At 23.4% G+C, this 21,430-nt stretch overlaps 1 protein-coding gene across 4 annotated transcripts; it reads left to right on the top strand.

Moving 5' to 3' along the window:
* The first annotated feature begins 1,703 nt into the window (after positions 1-1,703).
* LOC103574699 (putative inorganic phosphate cotransporter) lies at positions 1,704-21,226 on the top strand. Of its 4 annotated transcripts, none has more exons than XM_014443726.2 (9): positions 1,704-1,809; positions 1,893-2,002; positions 15,615-15,808; positions 16,041-16,283; positions 16,595-16,682; positions 17,074-17,300; positions 18,093-18,242; positions 18,311-18,685; positions 19,234-21,226. In XM_014443726.2, the coding sequence occupies exons 2-9, from the start codon at positions 1,900-1,902 to the stop codon at positions 19,429-19,431; spliced, it is 1,578 nt and encodes a 525-aa protein (XP_014299212.1). In that variant the 5' UTR covers positions 1,704-1,809; positions 1,893-1,899; the 3' UTR covers positions 19,432-21,226. The 4 variants fall into 4 exon arrangements, with proteins under 4 accessions (XP_014299212.1, XP_014299213.1, XP_014299214.1 ...); XM_014443728.2 differs by having other exon boundaries at positions 1,750-1,809; positions 1,928-2,002; XM_014443727.2 differs by having other exon boundaries at positions 1,740-2,002.
* Positions 21,227-21,430: the final 204 nt, after the last annotated feature.

Here is a 21,430-nt window from a genome sequence, read left to right as displayed (position 1 = left end):
TAGATATAGTATATATATGTAGATATAAGTATATATATATATATATATATATATATATATATATATATATATATATATATATATATATATATATATACATATATATACTTATATCTACATATATACTTATATATACTTATATCATATATATATATACACATATATCTACGGAGTAAAGGAAAAATTGTTAATTAAAAAAAAAAATTAATTATTTGATTGTATCGATAAATTTTTCAAATAAAAAATCACAATTTGTAATTATAAAAATTACTATTATTATTATTATTATTATTATTATTATTATTATTTAATGATAAATAAGGTGTGTAACTCGTGTACATCCAATGATTGGAGCATGAATTGCTATGCCTCCAGCAAATACTTATCAAGTATATATATATATATATATATATATATATATATATATATATATATATATATATAAATATGTGTATGTATGTATGTATGTATGTATGTACCGACAATGATATTACAATTTGAGATTTTTAGTTATTTTTTAAAATGAAATACTTAAATAAAACCTCTTATCAAATCTAGTAGAATTATCTTAATTCTTTGTCGAAACACTATCTATATCTTGTAGTTTTTAGTATATCAAGTACGTAAATTTTATATTTTTTTGTTGAATAATCCCTACTATTATCCATTCAAATTATTTTATTTCTTTCTATGGAAAAAATTATGTAATTCTTCAGTAATTTCAAAAATTTTTTTTACTGATAATTACTACAGTTTAATATTATTCATTTTTAGTGTCAGTATTAATTTAATTGTAATTTGTAAGAATTTTATAGCAAGAATAATTAGGAGATCTGCATATCGTTACATACATTCAGGAAAATTTTTTATGAAAAAATTCCGCATAGAATGGAAAAGTATCAGCTGTTGTTATTCCGAATTTTAAAAATTTTACTTTAGCGCGGGAATATTTAAAAATTCAAATTTAAAAATTAGATAAATTAGTAATATTTTTGAAATTTAAAAATTTGGGAAAATTTTCTAAAGAAATCGATTTATTTCGAAATCTATTCAATTCCCGAACAAAAAATCGATTAATCGAAAATTAATAAAAAAAAAAATATTTAATTTACTAATTTTAACAAAAATACAAAAACTTTATAATTTTCCAATGGAATTAATTCTATCAGAAAATAATTAAATTTTTCCACAAAAAATTTCCAAAATTTGGTGAAAAAAAAAAAAAAATTTAATCGCGCGAAATTTAAAAATTTTTTCGAATTTTTCAAATCAACAATTACTTATTTTTTTTTTTATTTAATTATTTGACTAGAAAAAGCGATAAAATTATAATTATAAATAAAAATGTATGCAGTAGAGTTTGATAAGAAAAGGTATTGATATATTATGACTATTATTATTTGAAATATATGTAGTAAAATGTAAATATTAATAATCAGGAAGGTAGAAGTTGTATGTAGTGTCGACAGTACAGTGGGAGGTGGGTGGTGGGAGGAAAGTCGCGTAAATACGAGTCGTTATAGCTCATATATATGTATATATATATATATATATATATTACAACTTGTGTATACTCTAAATGTGTGTAATATATTTTAGTACGCACTGAAGTATGTATGAGTAATTTATGGTGTATATATATATGTATATATACATATATATATATATATGAAGAATGTATAGTGTTGACGATTTAAAGAGTAGTATAGAGGTCTAAAGTGTCGCAGCTACCGGCAGCTTTCTGCCAGTGACACACTGACCACGCTGTGAGTGGCTGTGAGTTTTATCTTAGTCTACAACTTCCTCAAAGTATTTATTTATTTTATTTTATTCTATAATTAACCTTATAAAATAATATATTTATCGTTATATTTTATTTAAATAAACAATAGTTTTTTTATGTTAAACAATTACAAAATGGGTGCAGAAAACGGCGGAACAAATTCAAAAATTGATATTAAAAAATCTGAGGTTTTTGACTCCGAAGTTCCGGTGCCCAAAGGTAAGATAATATTTTTATAAAATATATATATTTTATATATTTATTGTTTTGTGAATTAATTTTTTTGGTTTTTGATCTTGACACAAAATCATGTCATAAACTTTCAAATATTTTTATATATTTACATTAAAATTTACTAAAAAAAAATGTATATATTTATATATATATATGGAATTTTTGTAATGGAATTTAAAATATTTTTTTCTGGTTTCGGTTTAAAATTCATCGAAAAATAAATTTACTGTTATTCTATTTAGGCCCCACCCCCACCACATATTTTATATTCTAAACACGTAAAAAAAAAAAAAAATTTAAGTACGATATAAATAAACCAAAGTAGGTATATTATTTAAAAGTGTTAAAATATATTGTGTTAAAAGTAACACGCTGTGAATATTAATTGTTACAAAATACTTTCTCTTTTGTGTATTAAATTAGCATCTCAATACTTGATAATTATTTTAATCACATAAATTTAATTATATTTAAATTCAAATCTATTTAATTAATAAATTCATATATATATAAATATATATATATATTTTTTTTTCATAGTAATATTAAAATATACAGCCTGTAAAAAATCCCAAGTGTATTCGAAGTGATTACAGTTTTTATTTAAATTCAAATTTATTCTAATTCAAAATTCCCGGGTTTTTTCAAAAATTAACTCCATTATAGGGAATTTGTTTTCAAAGTAATCTGGATTTTATTTAAATCCACATTTACTCCGAATAATTTCATTATTAAAATAAACTTTTCCGGAGTTAATTTTACTCCAGAATAAATAAATTTAGCCACCTTGGAATTAACTCCAGATTAAAATGGAGTCAATAGGAGTTAGTTTTCGGAGTCTGAATTTTATTGAAACCCGGATTCGGAATTTTTATGGGGAAAAACATCTCTTTGAAGTCAATTTCCAGTCATCTGCAGACATTGACTCCGTTTTGAATTCGCGCTCACCCCGCGAATTTTTTACAATTAGACGATCGAAAAAAAAAGATAATTATTATATAAGTACGTGATGAAATTAAATAAAAATAGATGTTTGATTTATGAGTGTAATAAACTAGTCATTTATTGACATAATCTTTGCACGTGTTACGGAAGTGTTTGTATTTAAGTAATCAGTTAATGTCAGGCAATTTAATAAAGAGTATCTTCGATTGTTATTATGATTATGATTATGATTATACTAGATCTGAGTGCTCTTGAATAATTTATCACATTGTCATGCCATCGTAGCCTCACTTTTTCTACGAGCATTGCAACTAAAAATAATAATAATTTTTTTTTTAAATTTTTAAATGTCACTTTTGTAATTTATTTATAATTAATCAATGAATTATTTTTTTTAAGGTCATTAGTCATTCATAGCGAAGTTAACCGTAGTAGAAATAGTTAAAAATAATTTTGCAATCTTGTGATATAAATATTTATTTATTATAAGAATACAATCGCTGTGGGTGGAAAAAAATTTATGACTTTAATTAAATCTGCTTGAATTTAATTGACTTTAATTAAATCGTTTAAATTGTCTTCTTATTCTATTGTCTGATTTATTATTATTATTATTTTTATGATTGATTTTAATGGAGTTAACTGATAAGAATAAAAAATTTTATTTCAACCAATTGTCGGTCTGTCAAAAAAATTTTCTAACGCGTCTTGAGATTTTTTTTATTTTTTTATCACGAAAATTTTTTATTAATTAAATTGCAGAGTAATTGCGAGATTACTTTCGCTAAATTTTTTTTTATGTAATTATTAAGTTGCGTTAAAGCGTACTGCGGTTGGGATAAACACTTAAATTTAATATCAAGGACAGTATTGTGAGAGAAGATTATAATCAAGTAGTTTCTGGTATTTTTTTAGTTGTCAAAAAATTTAATTTAAATTCGCGGTTTTTTTCGCGGGCTTTTTATTTTTTTTAAATTACGATTTGAAATTTTAAATAATTGATTTACTTTTGCACCAGCTTTAGATTTTAAAGAAATTTTTTTACTGTGAAAAATAATCAACTGAAAAAAAAAAATTGAATTCGCGCGGAAAAAATTTGAAATTTTTTTTTAGGAATAATTTATGATAATTTTATTTTAATCCGCATTCGCTTGGATTCGGAGTTCAAATTTTGAAATAAACTCACCTCGAAAGTGAATTTCATCCCAAGGGTACGAAATAGATAAAAAAAAAAATTGAGCCCAAAAATTTTCAGTGTCGTTAATTTGAAATAAAAAAATTTGACATAAAATTGACAGGTGTCAGTTTTTGGATTTTTTTCAAAAAAGTAAATAAGAAAAAAAAAGACATTTTGAAAAATTGCACTTATAGTTTTTAAAATTTTCCACATGTGCATATTTTTAGTTTTTTTTTTTTTTTTTCCAATTCAATCATTGAAAAAAAAAAAATCCAAAAGTTTTCAATCGTCTGTTAATGTTGAATCATAATTTTTTTTTTTTGCTGTCTAATCTCGTTAATTAAAAAATAGTAAATGACATCATACATCAACCAACAATTAAAAATTTCATCTTATCACCATTAGATTACGAATTTTTTCTCAGTTAATTTCCGAAGATTGATTAAATAAAAATTTCTAATAGAAAATTCAAATACTTGCAGATTTCATTTTTTCAATTAATTTTTTTATCAAAAACAAAAAAAATTCATATATAAATTTTTGCTTTTTTATTTTATTTTCTCATATTTTTTTTTTATTTGATTACGTATTCCTCGTTTTACTTTCTCTTGGATAAAGTAACGGATCTTTGAAGCTTTTATTTTTTATCAAATATCTTATCTCTTCCGACAAATTGATAACAAAAAAAAAATTCATATATATATATATATATATATATATTTTTTTTTAATACGCATCCACATAATTATAAATAAAAAAGTATAAAATCTAAATAAGTAATAAAAAAAAAAAATATATACTGCGGAAGGTGAAAGTTGTTTTGAATTTGATAAGAATTAAAAAAAAATATTTACATAAATTTTGAAAATATTAATTTAATTAACAATAATATTGTCTGAGTACTTAATTTACAATAAAAAAAAAAAAAAAAATCTTAACCGGTTTCTTGAAATTAACTCATAAAACCGTTGATAATTAATCAATTATTTATTAGAACTCGATATTATAATAGTTAACTAGATATATAATTACTAGAATATATACTTAAGTATATTATTAATATAATAGTAACTTGAGAATAATTATTTACACATATTTACTCCATGACTAAAGCGGAAAATAGTCATTAAATAGTCTAGTAGTTACACTCAAGGTGTTTACGGTCTGATTTAATTATATGTTTGTTACGATTCAAATTTATATATAAATATATATGTTGTTATTTAAAAAATTTTTAAAACTGCAATATAAGTCTATTTAAAAATTTTAGTCCGGCTCTGATAGAGCAGAATATACAACCGACATGATCCGGAAGTCAGCGGACAATTAGCAATTTTTGGATTTATTTTTTAGCAAATAATAAATAAAAATAAAAAAAAATAAAAAAATGCATATGTAGAAAATTAAATAAACTACAGGTGCAATTTTTTCAAATATTTTTTTTTTCATAATTTATTGTTCAAAAAAGAACCCAAAAATTATTGGATGTCGGCTAACCTCAGTATCATAAATTTGATTTGTGTAAATAATTTATATATGATATATAAAAATATATATACCATACATGCCAGCAAAATATCAGACAAAATTATTTTGAGCGATTATTTGCTGCACAAAATTTCTACTTTTTAAAAATTTCTGTTTTCGCGCCAAAACTTTTTTTTTCACTTTTGATTTCAAATCATAATTTAAAAATTTTTTTGAGGCGAGTTTAAAAATTCCCGCCAAAAATTCTTTTTTTCTGTGTACGATTTTCACAGAATTTATTTTTTTTTTCAGACAACCTTGAGCTCACATTAATTTTGTTTTAAATATTTTATTAATATCGTGACTTTTATTACTTTACTTAAAAATGCAATCAATTACAATAAATTATAATTTAATTTGACAAACAATTAACAGCTAAAAATTCTGACTTCCGGTAATATTTTATCGTGCTATTAATCGAGTTGTTATTTTAGGTGTTGGGAAATTTTTTTTATTTGAATCTTTGAAAAAAATTGTAACCACTGGAGCATTTCACTAAATTACGGTTACGTTTTCAATATAAAAAAATTTTTTTCAACTACCGGAAGTATTTTATTGGATTCTGAAAATTGACAGCTCCGGAAAATTCTGGATTCTGTGGGTCAAAACTTTAGTAATAGTAATAACACAGTGAAAATTAAATTATAAATTATTAGGGTCAAATGTACATCTTTATCTTAACTTGACATCACTTTATCTCGAATTTAAGTAGAAAGACATGATGGGTTTTAATAAAAATAGTTGACACTAACATCAGTGGGTTTAAATATCTTGCGGTTATTCATGTAATCAGATAATCAGGAAATCGCCAACATCCTCGTTCTACTTACAACCGGAAGTAAGACAAACCTATTTATTTTATTTTATTGTTTAAATTATCTGACATGATTGATTGATTCAACTTTTTTTTACGCTAATCAATTTTTTTCCCTTATCAATTAAACCATTTTTCAAATTCGTAAACGAGGCAATATGGACCCCATGGGGTAAAATAAACCCCCTGTCAGTTTTTATAAATTTTTGGGGTGAAATCGGTCCCCTATTAGTTTTTATAACATTGTTGGGCAAAACGGGCCCCCTGTTAGTTTTTATAAATTTTTGGGGCAAAACGGGCCCCCTGTTAGTTTGTATAAATTTTTGGGGAAAAATGGGTCTCCTGTTAGTGTTTATAAATTTTTAGGGTAAAATGGGCCTTCTGTTAGTTTTTTTGCTAATTTTTGGGGCAATACGGGTCACCTGTTAGTTTTTTTGCAATTTCTGGGGTAAAATGGGTCCCCTATTAGTTTTTATAAAATTGTTGGGCAAAACGGGCCCCCTGTTAATTTTTATAAATTTGTTGGGCAAGACGGGCCCCCTGTCAGTTTTTATAAATTTGAGGAGCAAAACGGGCCCCCTGTTAGTTTGTATAAATTTTTGGGGTAAAATGGGCCTTCTGTTAGTTTTTTGTTAATTTTTGGGGCAATACGGGTCACCTGTTATTTTTTTTTTAATTTCTGGGGTGAAATGGGTCCCCTATTAGTTTTTATAAACTTGTGGGGCAAAACGGGCCCCGTGTTAGTTTTTATGAAATTGAGGGGCAAAATGGCCCACGTAGACATTATTAAAATTTTTTTTTTTTTAAATCAATTTCTCCCCTTTTTTATGTATGAAAATTTAATTAATTAATAAAAAAAATTAATTTGAAATTCAAAGTAATTAATTCTGTTTTTACTTACTGTCAATTACAATTTTTTATTTCTCGTTTCTTAATTATTTATTGATGGTAAGAAAATAAACTGTCTTATCAGTTGTCCGTAATAATGTTTTTTTTATTCGAATTTCAAAAAAAAAAATTTTCAAATTCACAATTTTAGATTTTTTAATAAATAAATTTCTAATAAAAATTAAAAAAAAAATTAATTTTTTAAAAATTAAATTAAAATATTAATAATGAATTTAAATGCGCGGATGTTTGTTGTACTCGCACTTGGCTGCGTCATGTTTCGTTGTATGTAATAATGATAATAATAATATATGACCTTGTGTACTTGATGTAAATATATGAATTAAAAAGATAAATACATAATTATCGGTATAGTTACTATTTAACTGATTAGATTATTTGGGAAAAAAGAATATTGACTAAAAAAAATGAGATTAGATTTAACGAATAATTAAAATCAATCATTGAAATTTTTTCAGAAAATGAGTCAGTAAGATCTATTGAGATAATTGGATCTGTATCTGTGGTTGTTAATCGACCGTAGCCTTGTGCTGTAATTTTTTTTTATCTAATAATAGTTTTTTGCAAAGTAATGCAAAAATGACTGAGTGATTTTTTTACGTTGAGTGACTTTCAAATTTTAGATTAGCAAAATTTATATACTTTTTTTTATCCAATAAATTTATGAGTATCTAATACACGTAATTAATATAAATCAGCGAATTAATTAATTTGGAATTTTGTTTTTTGTTAAAAAAAAAAAATTTAAGTTCCGTAAGAGAAAAAAATACTTGAGAAATTTTGGCACATTTTAGCAGATGTTAAAATTAACTTCGCGTCTCGACTTTTGAGTTTATTTACGAATGTCATTTCTAAATAAACCGACACTTGTTTATAAATTTTTTTTATTTATTTAAATATATTGATAAAGACAATCAATAATCAAAAATTTTATTAATTCTTGAATATTTTGTTTTTTCATATATTAATTAACTGATTAATGACAATTATAATAATAAAATTTAATTAACGTGTGATTTCATTTTGGCAGCCTTAAATATTTATTAGTATTTAATTTATAGCTTGTACTCGGTTTGTTGTGATTTATATATATATATGGATGTATAGAAATAAATTCAGTACATCCTGTGTACATATATCACTCATCGATCACGCTCTTGAACTCAGTAATTTGTTTGTAATTTATTTCTTCTACGTTTGTATTAACAGTTTTTATTATTATCATTATTGTTAATATAAAAAAAAATAAACTGGAGTTTAAATTACAATAACTTGCAAATTATTGAGTTTACGAAGAAATTTATTTAATAACTTTTTGTAGGAAATTTAATTTCACATAAATTTGGTCTCATACATTTTTATCATATTTTTAAAAAATAACTCAGAATTTCATATTTTAAATTATTGAAATTTTGATCAGTCAAAACATAGCAATTTTCTATTTTCTAGTCTTTTTAGTTTAATTCTGACTGATATATTAAAAATACGATAAATATGTATTAATACTTTTTTATAGGAAATTAAATTTTCTACAAACAAGATCCTTATGCCTTTTTTTGTAAATTCAATAGTTTAGTCATAATTTTATTTATAATTCAAATATCTAATAATGACAATAATAATAATAATAATAATAATGATAATAATAATAATGATAATGATAATAATAATAATAATAATAATAATAATAATAATAATAATAATAATAATAATAATAATAATAATAATAATAATAATAATAATAATGATAATAATAATAATAATAATAACAGTAATAATAATAATAATAATAATAATAATAATAATAATAATAATAATAATAATAATAATAATAATAATAATAATAATAATAATAATAATAATAATGATAATGATAATAATAACAGTAATAATAATAGTAATAATAATAATAATAATAATAATAATAATAATAATAATAATAATAATAATAATAATAATAACAGTAATAATAATAATAATAATAATAATAATAATAATAATAATAATAATAATAATGATAATGATAATAATAACAGTAATAATAATAGTAATAATAATAATAATAATAATAATAATAATAATAATAATAATAATAATAATAATGATAATAACAATAAATATGATTATTATTATTATTATTATTATTATTATTATTATTATTATTATTATTATTATTATTGTGCCTATTACATATTTATATAAATCACAATAATTAAAAAAAAAAAAGTAAAGATTTAGAACAAGAGTAAATAATAATTTTCACTGCAGTATAAATAAAATAAATAGAATTCATAAAATAATCTTTAGCTAATATAAATTAGTAAATATAGATATAGTTTTACATAACTATCATAAATAATATTTAATGATAAATATAACATTATTACAGTATAAAGAGAATATTATAATATACATATTTTCGGTAAACAATAACCGACAAAATATAATAATAATTTTATTTTTTCTTCATATATTTATTTTATAATATATATTGTTATTTACACAATGAATAAGAAAGGTATGCTTTATTGTACGATATGAGATAGCATTTACAACATGACAATCTCACTGTAGTTGTCAGATTATTTCATTTTAAATATATCATACTGTACCTGTATTTATCAACATGACGCATTTTTAATTTCCATTATACATACATACATACACACATACATACATACATATATATGATAATAAATCTTAATGTCAAAAATAATAACAATTTTTACTTGAACTAAAAATCAAACGTTATATTTAAGTCTAATTACATCTATTTATACACTGATTAATATAAATGAACTCAATGAGTCACAAAATTCAAATTTTCCACACCAACTTTTTTAAAATTTCAACTCTTGAAATAATTATCAACATTTTCAAAAAAATTTATTAATAAAAAAAACAATGCAATATAAAAATCTAAATATAAAAATTTTTTATCAGCATTATAGATAAGTATAAAAAAATTTATTTTCAAGTATAAATTTTAACAAAAGATATATATGATTCACCCGATATAAATCTTTTTAAATTTCATTACAAGTAATTTTCAATTTATCATTTTTCCGCGTAATTTTTTTTTAAATTCAAATAAAATATGTTCCCATTGAAATTTTAAAAATCCATCAATAATTTTAAAATAAATTTTTATATCAAATCCATAAAAATATTAAAATTTTTTTCATACATTTCCTAACATAAAAATAATTAAAAATTTCAATTATAAAAATATATGTGACGTTAGAATTTCATAATTTTACCGCGCGTAAAATCGTCATATCCGGATCTAAACGGGCGACATAATATATAGATACATCAGTGTTATATATATATATATATATATATATATATATATATATATATATATATATATGTGTAATATAAGAAAGCATGTGTTCTTCGACGCACGCACGTTTTTAAACTCCCTCCTTTATATTCTTTAAATATATTACTCTACTATATATATAAATATATATATGTATAGATATATATAGCTAACAATCTTTAGCACCTATATATACATATATACTCATACATTTTACAATCATTGAAATACATGCATAAGTAAATATACATATATATGAATACTTATGTATGTACTCATATATATATGTATATAAAATTCGGATTGAAGCCAATGGTTAAATTTCTCATCATCACATCATCATTAATACGTGTTGCTGCATCAGCGCATGTGTGTTATATAGTTTTGTCTTTGATCGCGCGAGTTGTGAGTCGCGAGTCGCGGGTTCAGAATCGAGTATCGAGTATCGAGGATTGTATTAATCATCGTTATCGGTGTATCAATACATACATACATACATTTATACACATTAATATATAATACTGACCATTACACATATCATTGTATTAACGCATAAGTATATATTTATATATATATACATTCTTAAATTATAACACATATTTATTGTCTGGCGTGTGACGAGTAACTCGTCATTCGTCATTACCCTCAGTTGTACCGTAGTCAGTACAGGTCGTGTAGTTTAAATTACTAATACTTTTATTAGTATTATTATTAATTAATTAATTAATTAATTAATTTATTTATTGTTAATTAATATTTTTGTTGTTTTTGAATATTCAAATTTACTAAAACGGAGTAGTAAAAAAATAAAATTTAAAAAATGTGTAAATCAAAATTATAAAATTTAAAAGTAGTTGATTTAAATTTTTGAAATTTAAATTTAAATAAAGAGTGAATTTGTGTTGTAATAAAATGATTGCCGCAAATAATGATAACCGTGGAAGAAATGGCCACGTGTTGGTATGGGAACAACCGGGTCTTGATGAAACGGAGCGACCGAAACAAAAACGAGGTATTTTTATTATTTATACTGTATAAATAAATTATATATATTTTATTAATTAAAGAATTTTTTAATTTTTATTAATATGGTTTTTTTTTTTTTTTTTTTTTTTTTTTGAATACTTTTGATAAAAATATTTATATAATTTTGGGGAATAGAATAAAAGAACATTTAACGTGTAATATGAGAAGTTGCTAAAGTTCTGCACGCACTATTGATGTGCCGGTAGTATAAGTAGTGGTATATATATTTATATATATATTATATATGTAGGCAAATTTTAAGTCGTTTGTGGTCGTCAAGGGAAGCAAGACGAGCACGTGCATTAAAACCCGGTATCCTCGTGTTCACTTCTACTTTTTATACTCTACATATATATATATATATATATATATATATATATATATATATATATATAAATTTGGAGTAGAATTCCAGACCCTCGTGTTCACTCATACATTTAAATTTTTATATAGTCGTATTATATATATATATATATATATATATATATATATATATATGTATATATATATGGAGTAGATTACATACTACATATATTATAGAGTATACGATTGTAACTCACTCTACGAGGGGTTAAAAGAAACTACAAAATAACGAGGGATTTTTAAATTTAATTATTAGATAATTAAATTTATAAAAAATATATATATAAATATATATGTATAAATTGTTATTTTTAAATATACTATTAATGTCTAATTTATTTTTGGAGTAAGCAAAATTTTGATCAAATTTCTTAATTATAATTTTGTAATTTCAAAATTTATATATATATATATATATATATATATATATATATATATATATATATATATATATATATTTATATATGATATATGTAAATCAATATATGAAGAATTAAAAAATTTTGTGTATAATCACACATTACAAATCTTATGTAATAAAAATGATTGTTATATTTTTCTTGCTGGGAAAATTTTTCATTGTATATATGTATATATATATTTACTTATTAATGTGTAAATTGCTGGCTGAAAATCATCATACTTATATGTTTGTACGGTTATTTAAAGATCAACAAGGTATAACACAATACGTAGGCGTTTGTTAAACTTTAAATCATTTTCAATTTATTATATTAATAATTTGAGTCGTTAGTTAAAGTAAAATTAGGATGTCATGACGTCTTTAAATTTTTTAATTTTTAATTTCACTTACAAAAATTTTATTTTTACAAAATTCAAATTCTCATAAATTTTTAAAAATTTTATATCTTCAAAATTATTGCAATTAATTAAGTAATTTTAGTTAATTAGTAAAATGACTAATTGTATCATGATATATATATATATATATATATATATTTAGTTCAAGGTTTTATTATTTAAATTCTGAATTTTTTTTTATGTAAATAATTTTGTAGAAAAATTAAAATTTATCTGATAAAAAAAACTGGACATTTTTTTTTTTTTTTTTTTTGTGAAAAATAAATTTTTTACTTGTATGGAAAATTTTTGAAAAATTTTATCCAAAAATGTCATAAATATTTTTTCGTAATTTTAACACAAAAGTAAGGGGTTTAAAAATGGGGCATTTTGACCTGGATATTTTTAAAATTCTTAAGAAAAGAAACGGAGTTTAATCTGAATTTTTAAAATAAATAATTTTCAATGGGTTTTAAATTTAAATCTTTGTATTGTTTGTCGCATACAAAAGACATTGTCTCGATTGTTAAGAAAATATTTTAAAGAAACCCTCAATAGTTTTATTTAATGCACAACATATATAATGCATCTGCAGTAAAAATTGGTCTTTCAACTTTTAAAAATTAAAAACTCCCGCTTTTAAATAAAATCCTTGAATTCCTCACTTCCTTTGTTACTTTACAAAATGCAATCACCCAAAATAATCTTCCTAAAATAAACATTATGAAATATATTTATTTACTTTTACATGGATTACATTAAATATAATATGTAACATATTAAATATTAATATGTTACACATAATATACAGATATATATAGAAGGTAAATGTTAGCTTAACATATTGACATTTATACTAATGTTCTATAAATAATTATTTTTATCTGGTACGGGGATAAATTTTATGCACTTTAATTACTTATTAAATAGTTACATTTTAATAGAAAAATTATTTTAATTAATTTTAAATAATATTCGCGTGACAGCATATTGTGCAATTTATAGTCAGTTATTTAACATGTAGCATAAGTTTAATATATATATATATATATATATATATATATATATATATATATATTTTTCTGGTTTTATTATTTATACTTTGTTCTTTAATTTCATTGTCTTGGTATTTTTTAACAACTTAATTACCTTGTTTATATTTTTATGCGCATGCGTCGCTATTGTTATTTTCACGTGCTCTCTAAATGTCAAAAATATTTCATATATTTTTTTTTTTTTTTTTTAATTATTTTATTACAAAAAAAAATAACTACAAAATTTCAGTCCAATAAATATATATATATATATATATATATATATATATATATATATATATATATATATATTATTTTTAGAAAATTGATTATTCTAGTAATTAATTATAAATATAGAAATAATTTATATAAAAATATATATAATAAATTTATATATTTTTATGATACTGAAGTTAGCCAACTTGTAATAATTTTTGAATTGTTTTTAAAACAACAAATTATAAAAAAAATTTTTTTTCAAAAAATTGCACCTGTAGTTTTTTCAATTCTCTACATGTGCATATTTTTAATTTTTTAAAATTTTTGTAATTTATATCTAAAAAAAAAATTCAAAAACTTTGAATTGTCTTCTAACCGAATCATGTAATTTTTATTGAATTACTGCCAGTTAATGAAATTATTGAGAAAATTTTTTTTTTTAATTTTCACTCATTTAAAGTCATTAAAAAAAGTATAATCAATTATATATACATATAAAATAATGAATAAGAAATTTACTACTTTAAAATATAAAACTTAAAGCATTTATGAGAATGTATGACGATAGCGGAGAATAATAATGGATTTTCCTGTAGATTTTCCGCTATTTGATAACATATCGCAAATTTAACTCGACCATCTTACAGCATAAAAAAACTTAATATTTAAAATTTATAATATATATTAAATAGTCATAATAACTTACGAAGCATATACGAACTCTGGATCTCGGCCAATAAACTCAATGATGACCTTCCTCCGTCTTTTACTATCACCGCCATTGAACTCGACATTTTTTTCTATTTTATTATTAATTTATTAAGATATATACTTAATCGATAAATTATTATCTGTACATACATAAAAAAAAGCTGAATGAAAATTCGAATAACTTTTTTTAAAAAAATATTTTTATCATAAATTATTCATATCTTTAAAATGACAATATATTTATTAAAGGCCATCTTCATTAAAGTCAATTGAATAAATTTCTAATTGAAATAAAATATATATATATATATAGGAGGTATCGGTATAATCAATTTGAGAATGTTGTGAAATATATAAGAATATATATTTAAAATACCATTATTATCAAAAATATGAAAAAATAATCACATTAATAATTAAATATACCTTTTATATTTATTAACAAGATATTTATATATATTTTTATCATATTTCTTAATTCCATGGCCCGTAAAACTCATATCTTATTAATGTTATCAATGACGAAAGAAAATAAAATATTTACCATAAAAAAAGCGGATATATATAAACTTTTGAACCAATAGTATTTTTGAAACCTACTCGACTAAGACCGGGAAATTTAAAAAAATTTGAATCACAAAAAAAAGTGACAAATGGGAGATTAATTGGCGAAAAATAGTAATTTGATTACACAATAATTACAAATGACAATAATGATAACAGAGTCTCTTATCAAAATGTTGCAGCATGGATTGGATCACGGCATATAGTAACGTTTATGCTTTTCTTGGGTATGGCAAACGCATATGTAATGAGAACAAACATGTCCGTTGCCATTGTCGCGATGGTAAACCACACGGCGACCGAACACGACAAAAAACAAGAGGCGATGGTAAATGAATGTCCAGGAAGTGATTACACAAATTCATCAAATAATCACGTGAGTTTTTAATTCAACGTTATCCGCCTCAAAATATCAGACGCAAATAGAACTTTTTGGGCCTCAATAAAATTTTCAAAAAAAATCCAACCATCCCAGATCACTTTGATGAAAAAAAAAAAAAAAAACCCTCTAACTTGCTTATTTTGAACGTTCAATTGACGTCTAATATTTCGAGGCGGGAAAATTCAAATAATTTGACTCATAACTAAATTACTAATTTGAAATTCAGGCTGCAGACGATGGACCTTTTGAATGGGATTCAAAGCAACAGGGATATTTGCTGAGTTCCTTCTTCTGGGGTTACGTTATCACCCAAATACCATTTGGAATTTTAGCAAAACGCTATGGTTCAAAATATTTTCTCGGCGTAGGAATGCTTATAAATTCGGTGTTTGCTTTCTTAGTACCGATTTCAGCGAAATGGGGCTACGGTTGGCTTCTTGTTATCCGATTTGTCCAGGGCCTTGGAGAGGTAAGTAAATTTTTAAAATTACGAAAGAAAAAAAACTAAACAAACGCGTTAAATTTGAATTATTTTTTATTAATATTAACGTCAAAAATATGAATAGTTTTGTCATGAGTTTTTTAGCCACTTGATTTTTTTTGCATTCCAATTTGGAAAAAAAAAAACGGTAAATTAAATTTATTATTTTCAAATTCAAATATCGATGAATTATTTATTGTAAAAAAAAAAAAAAAAAAGAAATTAGCTCGTGTGTGAACGTTTTTTTTTATTGTTCGGGTATATTTCCTCCCCCTAGGAATGGATTATCCCTATTACAGGGTCCAATTGTGCCATGTACGCACGCAATGCTGGCAAAGTGGATACCACCAAATGAGAGGAGCCGGATGGGAGCTTTCGTTTATGCTGGTAAGCTCATAAAAAAAAAAAAAAAGAAAAATTATTAAAAATCCAATGGGTAAATTTGAATAAAAAATTAAACTGTCGAGTAATATCATGACGAATCGCGAGTTTTTACAACTACTACTACTACTACAACTACTGCTACCACTGGTTCCTACAGCAAAATTTGGACTTACAAAATTTAAATGTTCGCGGTTCCAACGACGCAATTATGGGATCTGTGGAATTGGATTTATCAGTTCGGATTCATGCAATTGATAATTTATATTGAAAGCTTAAAAAAAAAATTTGAATTTCGAGCGGTTTTGCCGCGCGAATTTATTTGAAAATTTAAATTGTATTTTTGTTATTAATAAATTTATTTTTTTATTATTTTTTTTTTAATTTGAAAATATAGGGGCACAGTTTGGGTCAATTGTATCGATGCCACTGAGTGGTTTGTTGTCAAAATACGGATTTGCTGGTGGATGGCCATCGATATTTTATGTTTTTGGTGCTGTTGGAACTATATGGTGTATTATTTTTCTTATTTGGGTTTATGAGGATCCTGAACAGCACCCGAAAATTTCGGAAGATGAGAAAAAATATATTCTAAGCGCACTTTGGGGTACTGCTGGATCATCTGTAAGTTTTTTTTTTATTTATAGGCAGACATTTATTGTGTTAAATTCAAAATTAAAATAGTTTTCAGCAATTACAGAAATTTTTCAATGGGAAAAATGATTAAATTTATAGGAATACTTCTGAAAATTTGTAAACTGTTTGATATAGACTGAAAAAATATGAAATCGTTTAAAACTTTTCTGAAAAAGTGACATTTCCACGAAAAATTATTGAGTTGTTGAAAATATTATGGGAAATTTTGAAACTAGATGCAAACTGAAAAACTCCGTAATTGGTCTAGAACATTCAGAAAATTTTTCAAATTTATTATGACATTTTAGAAAATTCGGAAATAGTCTAGAACTTTTGAAAAAAATTTACATTTCCTTGAAAAATTATCAAATTGTTGAAAATTTTCCTGAAAATTTTAAAATCGTGTAAAAAAATTGGAATCATCTTAAATTTCAGGAAATTCCAAATTTGTATGAAATATTTTTAAAAATTGCTACGGAAATTTCAGAAAATTTGAAAATTTATTATGACATTTTAGAAAATTCTAAAATACTCGAGAATTTTTTAGAAAAATTTACATTCCCCTGAAAAATGATTAAAATTTCCTAAAAATTTTAAAAAAATTAAAAAAAAAAACGAAATCATCTAAAATTTCAGGAAATTTTTAAATTTTACAAAATAACAACGAAATTCCAAAACCGCGAAATTCAAAAAATTCCAAAACCTCTACCATAAAAAATTATGAAAAAAAAAAAAAAAAAAATTACAGTGGGTGAAAAATAAAAATGATTTATTTTGCAGTCCCCGCCAGTACCATGGAAAGCAATATTAACTTCATTGCCATTTTGGGCCATATTAATAGCTCACATAAGTCAGAACTACGGATACGAAACTTTTATGACTCAATTGCCCTCGTACATGAAGCAAATTTTACATTTCGACATTAAAACCGTGAGTAATTGCGGCTCAATTCAAATCTCCAAGTCTCTACAGGCAAATAATATATATTTATATTACAGAATGGTTTAGTTTCCGCCCTACCGTACTTAGCGATGTGGATATTTTCAATGTTCATATCACAGATCGCCGATTGGATGATTGCCTCCGGTAGATTTACTCATACGTCAACGCGTAAAATAATAAACACAATTGGTCAGTATGGTCCTGCGATAGCATTTATCATAGCTTCATATACTGGGTGTGATAAAACACTGACCGTTACATTATTTACCATCGGTATTGGATTAAACGGCGGTATTTATTCTGGGTTCAAAGTAAACCATCTTGATATATCACCGAGATTTGCTGGAATACTCATGTCCTTCACAAATTGTCTTGCCAATCTTGCTGGTCTTCTTGCGCCGGTCATTGCTGGATATATTAATGTCGGAAATGTATGTATTCATATATATCTACATATTTATTGTACATATGTTTACCAAAAAAAAAATTCGAATTTTTTATTTTAAATTTCTAGTCTTGGAAAAAAAATTCAAATAATTTGAACTGACGTTTAATTTTTTTAACAAATTTGAAAATTTGAAATTTTATTAACAGGATAAATTATTTTTTAGTGATACATTTTTGGAGTGTAGACAAAATTTTTTATTTATTTTAATTTTTGGACGTTAAAATAAAAGTTTTATTTAAATTTAAGTTTGAAGGCCTGTAGTTTCGAAAATATTAAAAATAACGTTTAGAACCTCAGGACCTTTTTTGTAGAGCGTTAAATTTCATACAAATTATGTCACGGTCATTTTTTAAATAAATTATTTTTAAATTACGCGCCAAAAAATTTAAGCGGGAAATTTGAAAATTAATACCGCGAATTCAAATTTTTAAATTATTTTCTTTTAAACGCAGTTTTTGAGAGTAAAAAAAATGGAATTTTTTTTGCCTATCCATATATTTATTTATTTTATATATTTATTTATGTGTGTAGCCTTCACAAGCAAAATGGCGGATAGTTTTTATAATTTGCGGCGCCATTTACATAATCGGAGCAACGTTTTACATAATATTTGGATCTGGTCAACGACAGCCATGGGACAATCCGGAGAAAGACGAAGAAATTGAAAAAAAAAGAAGAAAACCAAAAGATTTAGAAGCGGGAAAAGTAATAAATGAAACTCAACATTGACTAAGTTATTAACAAACGTTGTTACGTTAAATTAAGAGTTTAAAAAATTAACTTTCATATAAATATATATATTTATATAAAAAAAAAAAAAAAACCATTCATTCCCTCCACAATGAGAAAACAAAAGAGTTCTTTTTCTTTTTTAAATTTCGCGGTTTTTAATAAATAAAATAAAATAAAATAAAATAAGAATCCAGTCAGGTAGTGTGCCTTGTGTTTAACGTGTAAATGATAATTGTATGCAAGATTTAATGTCAAATAATATAAATATATATATTAAATATGTATATCATATAATAGACAGTAATTTAGTACAGCAGTAACTTTTGTTTCTATTCCGATGTAAATATAATTTAGAAAGAATTGAAATGATAACAGGTAAGAATTATGAAAAAAAATATACATATATATGTATGTATGTATATATATATATATATATATATATATATATATATATAAATTTTTTTAAAAATAAACAAGTGTATCTGCGGTCGTGTGTATGTTAGTCGATTTAAAAACTAAATATTTAACAAACTAAAAGTCAATTTCAATTGAAGCTTCGTAACAATTTATTTATTTAAATAAAATAAAATAATTTAAATGGTGTAATTTTAAATAAATTGTTGTAATGAGGATTGTGATTGAAATTTTATAAAATGTTATCGACATCAAGGCAGCAGTATTAGAGTAGAACGCCGCACGTTCGCCACTTTGTTATCTTATTTTTTATTATAATTGTTGTTATTATTATTATTATTATTATTAATATTATTATTCTTAATTCAATGCCATTTTGTATTGTAATTAAAAAAAAATATATGATTTTTTTCAAAATTTATACTGCCATGAAAATGTCATATATATCGCGCTGCAGGTGCCGTAAGGGCGTATAATATATTTTTTATCTAAAAAAAAACAAAATTTTTTATCATACCTGCACTGAAAGTTTAAATTCCCGCCCTATTTTGAAAGATGATAAAAATTAGCGTTTGGATTCTTCCTGCAGAAAATAGTAAATTATACACCTAGGGAGTAAAGTAGAACATTTCCAACCATGTGCGTAATTGCCTATGGATTTTTCACTAGATCTTTGTGGGAAAAATGGCGCATGCGCGAATTTTTATCATTTGTTTTCAGAATGACTTTCTTTCCTCTAAACAGGGAAATTTAAACTTTCAGTTACAGATCTGGTGAAAAATAGACACACACGAAAAAGGAAGGCAGGATGTCCCAACACGTGTATTTTTCACCCCCACTTTCAGCTCTCGTAGGCATTTACGCACCCGGTTTAAAATGTCCTACTTTACTCACGCAATGTGTAATTTACTATTTACTCGTTTAAAATTTTTTCATGCCTTTATAGCTCCTCGGATAGGTACCGGAAGCCTTGAGAGGATATGAAATTTTTTTCTCACGCCCTCAGGGCTCCCGGATAAATTCCAGAAGCTACAGAGAAGCAAAAAAATTTTTTTTTGTATCTACACATGACTCGACTAAAAAATTTACGCACTTACGTGTCTATATGGGTATTTTCTACAGGATACGTCCTTATGGTTCCTGTAACTCGATAAATTATAAATAATTTGAATTTGAAATTTAATTTTCCCGCGCAAAAAAATAAATATGTGAAAATTATATGCTAGACATATGCGGTGATATTTATGTTGATATATATGTCAACATATATCCCAAATATATGTTTGCACAAAAAAACCATGTTACATATATTTGCATATATATATTAACATACATGTCATATTAGTATATATTATTGAAAATAAATATTTTTCATACAGATGACAGATTGTAAAATTTTTCTAATAAATTTTAAACAAAATTAATAATAATAATATATTATTATATATTTACTACTTATATATTTAAAAATTTTTGAATATTTCTTTTTAAAAATTCATACTGGACAATTATATATAATAATAACTATTATTAATGTATTATTTACTTTGCTATACATATATTTATTATAAATAACTCTTCC

Source organism: Microplitis demolitor, chromosome 9, assembly GCF_026212275.2.
Source record: "Microplitis demolitor isolate Queensland-Clemson2020A chromosome 9, iyMicDemo2.1a, whole genome shotgun sequence".
Classification (NCBI taxonomy): Eukaryota; Metazoa; Arthropoda; class Insecta; order Hymenoptera; family Braconidae; genus Microplitis; species Microplitis demolitor.
Note: the sequence above shows the minus strand (reverse complement) of the source record. Positions and strands in the feature narration are given on the sequence as shown.

Coding starts and splice junctions, on each gene's coding strand:
- LOC103574699 (XM_014443726.2), top strand. CDS start 1,900: ATGTTAAACAATTACAAAATGGGTGCAGAAAACGGCGGAACAAATTCA. Junction 16,683..17,073: donor GGGAGCTTTCGTTTATGCTG/GTAAGCTCATAA, acceptor TTGAAAATATAG/GGGCACAGTTTGGGTCAATT. Junction 18,686..19,233: donor GATATATTAATGTCGGAAAT/GTATGTATTCAT, acceptor TTATGTGTGTAG/CCTTCACAAGCAAAATGGCG.